The 6,960-nt window shown below is 29.5% G+C and overlaps 1 protein-coding gene across 1 annotated transcript in view; it reads left to right on the top strand.

Annotated features, from left to right (window-relative positions):
- Nucleotides 1-206: 206 nt before the first annotated feature.
- Nucleotides 207-6,960, top strand: part of LOC143042217 (ribitol-5-phosphate xylosyltransferase 1-like) — a 55,218-nt gene continuing 48,464 nt past the window's right edge. Inside the window, exon 1 of the mRNA XM_076214484.1 lies at nucleotides 207-345. Within this exon, the coding sequence (XP_076070599.1) occupies nucleotides 207-345 (139 nt within the window). The remainder of the gene's footprint in view (nucleotides 346-6,960) is intronic.

The raw sequence follows: 6,960 nt of genomic DNA, 5'->3' as shown, positions 1-6,960 counted from the left end.
TTTGAATTGTACGACGTCACATGACTCCACTTTCACTCGCGTTTTACTTCCGGGGGAATCCCACGTTTACGGCGATCGATACACAAAGCAGGTACAAACTTTCAAACGTTCGTTGGAAATATTCTTGTGTAATCAATATCGATATGTGTCGATTGAAAGTGAAAGAAGAAACGTAAACAAACATCACTGAGCCAAATGGCTCCGAGATGAGGTGGAACTGTAAACTTGTGGCATTTCTTATTCTTGTTACCTATTTTTTGGTATCGTTTTATACTGGATACCTGTTGGTCATACACAGATTAGAAAAGTCTTCTTACGAATTACAGAGAATTCGAGCGCTCACAGGTAAGAACAGGTGTAGTGAAATTAAAAAATTCAAAAAAATAAATCACTTATAAATGTGTAAATAAATATATTTCAGATAAAAAGGTTTTACCAAAATTTTATACTATTTTAGTAAAGTTTAGATATTATTCATTCCAGAAACATATCAACTGGTCAGTTTGCCAGGTCAGTTTTATTTTAAATTGGTGATTTAATCACCTAACCTCTGTTCATTCAAAAACATAAAAATTATTCAATGAACCTCATGAAATCTCATCCAAAAACTAAACATTATTTGTTTCAGCCTTATACATGTTTATGTTTAGTTTTGAAAACTTTGATAGATTGTTAATTATTAAAAGCATAAATTTACAATATATCAAGTTGCATTGTCCAACAAGATAAAACAGTTTTCATTGTGAAACAACATAAACAAATGTATTTCTGATTGTTACTTATACAATATTGTAATATACTGAACAAATAGAAAAATACACAGATAATTTAAAATAAAATAAAATGATTGGACTTAAGTGTTCATGCTTTTAATTTTTATTATAGAAATAAGATAAATTCCAATAGGTACATCTAAATGTACATTGTACTGTTTGTACATCTGGTCATTCATAATTTTGAAACACATATAAAGAGAATATATATAAATACACATAAACAATTTGTATACATGTACATGTATGTTATTATAAATACATGTATACAATATTGATATACTTTAAAATTGAATCCATTTGGAAGATATTAAAACAAAGGAGAAAGGTATCTGTTGTCTGCCATCTTAGGCTGTAGTTTTACCAAAATTTCAAAAAAGTTAAACATGTACAATAAATGTACAAACTATTGGTACATGTACAATGTACATGATGTACAAAGAGTAAAACTTTTTTAATTTAATTTAATTTTAGAATAAATGCTGGTGTCAGTATAACAGTTAAATATTACTTGAAAAAAGTTTCATTTTCTATTGCACCACACATATATTAAAAAAAAAAACACCAGAAAGATGTATCAACACTCCCAAACCCAATCCTCTTTCTTTGAGGTATTGCATTGCAAGTGCCACATATGAGGACATTTATTCAGAATAAAGATTGCCCTCTGTTAGAGTTACATATAGAAGTTTTGTTTATGCCCCATTTACTTGAGATTATAAAAGTTCTGAAATTAGTAATTCAAAAGAAGTTACATTTGTACATGTAGGAGGGTGTAATTGCTACAAATATATTGCATATATTGTATTTTACATAATAGTTATCAAAGGTACCAGGATTATAATTTTGTACGCCAGACGCGCGTTTCGTAAACTGATGATTGGATGTGTAACAGCTGCATGCATAAGCTCTGAAAGAATGACTGTATCCCAACTTTTTTTGCAAAAAATAATCAAAAAAGCTATTCAGCACAGCTATTAACAGAACTTTTTAAACTTCATGTATGTAACTCAAATATTAATTAAACTGTACAAAAAAGGCAAAGAGCTCCCATAGAACACGACAAAAAAGACAAAAAATCAACCTTTCTAAAAAATTTAACTATATATATATATACTTGTCAATCATAAACAGTTCTGTATATAGATAACTATCTGTTTTAGTTGTAAGATTTTTTGTAAAAAGAGCCTATGGGTATTGTAAATTCAGTGATTTGTGTAATGTTTTTATTGAAAAAAATTGACAAGGTTATGATCGTATAAATTATAACTACATGTAGCACTTTAAATTCTATAGGCATTTGTAATGTATGAAGCCTTTTCTGAAATAGCATGAAATGATCTGGCACTGTATGTTGTGACATCTGTTAAATGAGCCATCAAAAAAGAAAATAATAGGTTTTAAATGTATAAATTTAAAGAAACTACAGTATACTACATTGTAAGTTTGGAAGTAGACAAATATAGGGATCTCTGTTTATAGTTGGTATTTTAGACTGACAATGTTTTAGTATTCAGTTTAAACAATTTTCCTCATGTTTTTAAATAAAGGGTGTCTTACATTTTATATGTACTGAAAAGTAACTTTGTAGGTTATCTTAAATAAAAAAAAAGAGAAAGTAGACCAGATAAAGCAAAAGGTTAGATAATCTATACAGGTATATGTAAACAGTCAAATATTTAGTGATACAAAAGGTTAGATAATCTATACAGGTATATGTAAACAGTCAAATATTTAGTGATAGATATCATATCCAAATATAGATTCAGGTAGATTCTTATATCAGAAATGCAGGGTTTAACATCCTACCATTCGTAAGCCAGCCAACTTGGTTACTACTGTTATGGTACAAAATGTACATGACGATGTACTCGCTAAATTCACCCCTACATGTACTTTCCATGCTCTAGATCTCTTTTCTATAGTTTATATTGACTCAAAGGAGGCCATTTCTTCATCCATAAATTTTTGTTGCTAGGATTAATATATAGTTAAAACTGAGAATGAAAATGGTGATTGTGTCAAAGAGTCAACAACCCGGCCATTAACAGAAAACAGCAGAAGGCAGTCTTCACGCTGAGTGGCAGCCCAGGCTTGTAAAATTGCTCTCAGGCCTGTAAAAATCATATCTACAGGCCAACAGAATCTAACTAAAAATTTTCAAAAATTGAGCTCCCGGCCTGTAGATTTAACAGTTCATTGTGAAGACTGCAGAAGGCCACCAATACAATGTACATGTAGGTCTTCAAGGCAGCGAGAAACTCCCCCACCCACACATGTCTTTCAGCTGGCTCCATAACAAATATATTTTGTATAAGTTACCATTTTATTGTCAGAAAATGATGGGGAAAAATATTCATAAATGAGTCAAAGAACAATATTAAAACCAGTACAAATGAATTTTAGATACCAATATCTTGCCTACAGTCAACAAATGGTTAACCATTGAATGGGCAATATTTACAAGCTATACTGTGAATCATCTCCAATTATAAAGCAAAAGATTGTAGAGCTATAGATTTCAGATTAAATTTTAATGATATTTATTTCATTAAAAATTGATGAGAATTGACAGAATAATAATGTTTGATCATGTTTTAAGACTAAGGTGTATTAAGGGTATCAAATACTTTATGATCAAACGTTATTTCACACACAATATATGCTGTACCTATCAATTGTTTAGAAGATGCACTAGAATAAGGTTCAATTAATGTTAAAATTGGAATAAGAAAAACACATCATAAGGTAATTCTAGCATGAATTAAATGCAGAAAGTATATGGTGCGTTTGAATTTTTATTCCTTTCTGAATTGAAAAACCAAGGACAATGCATTTACATGTCTATCTCCTACACACTTTCAAATATTGATGGATGGTAATGTCATTCCATGCTAAGGAAACCCCTTAAATTATATATTAAGACATGCAGAAAAAATGGTTAAAAATGTACATGCAACAAAATTCAAGAAAAATTAAATAAGGTAGGACGAAAAAAGTATAATTCCTAAACAGATAAAGACTAATTTCTCAGCCTCAAGTGAAATATATTATAGTTGTATTATACTTGTAAAATTGAAGTGAACTGAGGCACTTAGAAAAAGCATTGATCAATTTATTATAACACCTTTTATATAATTGGGTATTGGTAGAGCCTGTTAATTCTTGTGTTTTCTGTCAGTCACACAGAATCTCCATTCTCAGAAGGAATTTCACACAAATTTATGCCTAAATACAATGTGATAATCAATAGTCATTTTCATATGACAGTTTGTATTGTTTTGTCCAATTCTCAAAATGTCAAGGAAAGACATGTTTTATGTTTATATATTGTCTATTCTAAGTGAATAATAAAAGGACTGTTTAAATCAATTTTGAAACGTTTAACATGTTTAAGTACCATTCACAACTTCATCCTTGCAACTTTGCCTTATCATTAACACTGGATGAAAGACATATTTATTTTATGATGATACTTCCAATGTGACAATGATTTCATTGATTTGTGAGAGGTCTGGGATTTCAAAGTTAAGATTGTGTCTGTTGTTAGAAATTGATCTTTGCATTTTTCGTGTTATGTTTAAAAAGGTGTAAATTTCCTTATTTGACTTTCATACCAGTTTCACAATCATTAAATCATGTGACAATTTATTCTAAAATAATATATCTGTTATATGGAAATGTTCAGTTTTTCGCTTGTGTTTCAAATGTTAAAGATGAGTTTAAGTCCAGCTTTTTGTTTTTTCATGTTTGCAGTGAAATTTAGGCTTTCTGAAAAATGTAAAAAAAAATGCTTGAAAATTTTGAAATAAAATTTTAGTTTCACAGTTTATTCATGGCATTATCCCTTAAGCTTTCCTAAATCAACAATTCTTCTGAATTGAAAAAAAGTACATATATCCAGAATTCCCTAATGCATAAATCATTTAAAGTGCATGCAGATTATCAAGGAAACAAGATAATTTATTTGATGGAAATGCTAAATCCATTATCTGTAATTAAAAGTCTCATCAATATTCTGTGTGATAGAAATAAGGAGAAATGATAAGGATGTAACCACTAAAAGGATTTAAGGTCAACATGACCAAGCACAATAATCAGTAAAAGTGGATATAAAAGGCTTATAATTGTTGCTAATGTATTAGTACAGCTATAGATTTGGAATGGGCAATAAACTGAGATGTTTAATAATTTCCACAAAAATATCTTAACCCAAACAGTATATGGAGGACCTAGATAATGTCAGCTTGTACATAGAACCATGGAACATTATATTTAGCATCTTGTTAATTTTATCCATGTGCTAAAATGCTCAGATGTAGCAATTGTGAAGGACATCCTGTAAATGGATTAATTTTTTGGATACGTCCTTTGTTTTTTTGAGTACATGTATAAGTTTAAAAAAGAAGATGTGGTATGATTGCCAATGAGACAACTATCCACAAGAGACCAATATGACACAGAAATTAACAACTATAGGTCACCGTATGGCCTTCAACAATTAGTAGAGCCCATATGGCATAGTCCGCTGTAAAAGGCCCCGAAATGACAATGTTAAACAATTCTAACAAGAAGACTAACAGCCTAATTTATATAAGGCCTAGCTGTATGACAAATGTTTGTAAAGCTTAAAATCTGTATTGGGCTATGAAATTTCAGAAACACTGATATTGATCCAAATATTTGTATTTTGGTCAGATATATCATGCATCCACTAATTTAGCTGTTCAAAAGGATAATGAGATAAACTGTAGTTAGTATGTAGAACTGTCCATCAGTGTTTTAATACCATTAACAAAAATAGAAACTCTATCATTAAATCCCATTATGAATCTTTCAAAATGCCTCAAAACTAACACTTTTATACTCCATGGAGTCTAGACAACTGAACAAAAAAATGAAGTTAATATGAACTCCAAATTTAATTATTGAGTAAAACCATCTAAATTTCTGGAGGCAGAAAGATTCAATTTTCCACTTTCTTGATTACATACAACAAGGGGATACAATTCATGTCATTAAAACCTACACTTGTTTTTCAGACTGTTATATAAACTTTATGGCCCAATAAATTTGATCCTTTAAATTTCCTTTCAGAGCTGGATTAGAGCACTTATAATTTAAGTATGGTCCATCATTCCAGATGATAAAAGTCTAAATTTAATTAAGATAAATGACTTATATTGTAAAGTGTCTATATTTGTATACCTAACTTTAATGGGTATTCCTAAATTGATTTATTCTTTATTAAAGGAAGATACAACTATTTTCAGTAATTTCATTTTAAAAAAATCGTTATATGTGTACCTTTATTATTATAGAAATTCAATTTTGAAAGACTTAAAAAACATGTGCAATTATAAACTGTAGCTGTTAGACTCAAGAGAGAGGAACATTTGTGATTTTATAGACTCTTTGAAATTTTAGAATGCTGGTTTAAATTCCATAAACAAAAGGAGCCAATTAATTTGATTTTTTATTGAAAATAAAGATAGGACAATCCGACATATTGTAATCTTTCGAATAATACTACTATTTGTATCCCTCTCTCTGTCAGATCAAACATATCTTTCAATTACATTTTGAAAATGGTCAAGCCTTACAATCAATACTTGACATGAAGTGTGTAGAGTGTGGCACATAAAGATGTTTTCACACCCGCCTCACACCTTGACAACTTTAGATAAATCTGAGATAAACCGTGATAAAGGATTTAGGCTAATATAAAATATTGGAAAATTATAAATGAAAAAAAGATAAAAGATGTTTAGTGGTATAATATACCATGGAAAAGTAGCACTTTAAAACTTTTCTTTCTTAGATGATAAATAATTAATTTCATGCCTGTTCTGAAAAGTATACACAAGGTATTGTTTCATTTGATTGCTGTAAATAAAAGACAAGGACTCTTGTTATGTAAACAGTATTTTATACAATTATCCAACAAAAAGTGACTCATTTCACATAAAATCTTAAGATTTAAACTGGTCATATATTAAAGTTATACCGAAATAGATCTAGACTAGTCACGACTTACAAGAGTTTTTTTCAAAGAATTTTTCATGGAAAGAGCTGCTGGATAATAAGAGTAAAGCGATATCTTAATCTAAAATATTCAAAGGGTTGTGTATAGTATGAACTCTATGTCTTCTTCATAACCCACTGTGTATTATCTTATATTACATAT

Source organism: Mytilus galloprovincialis, chromosome 1 (genome assembly GCF_965363235.1).
Source record: "Mytilus galloprovincialis chromosome 1, xbMytGall1.hap1.1, whole genome shotgun sequence".
Taxonomy (NCBI): domain Eukaryota; kingdom Metazoa; phylum Mollusca; class Bivalvia; order Mytilida; family Mytilidae; genus Mytilus; species Mytilus galloprovincialis.
The sequence above is the reverse complement of the archived record's forward strand: the minus strand, read 5'-3'. Positions and strand labels throughout refer to the sequence as shown.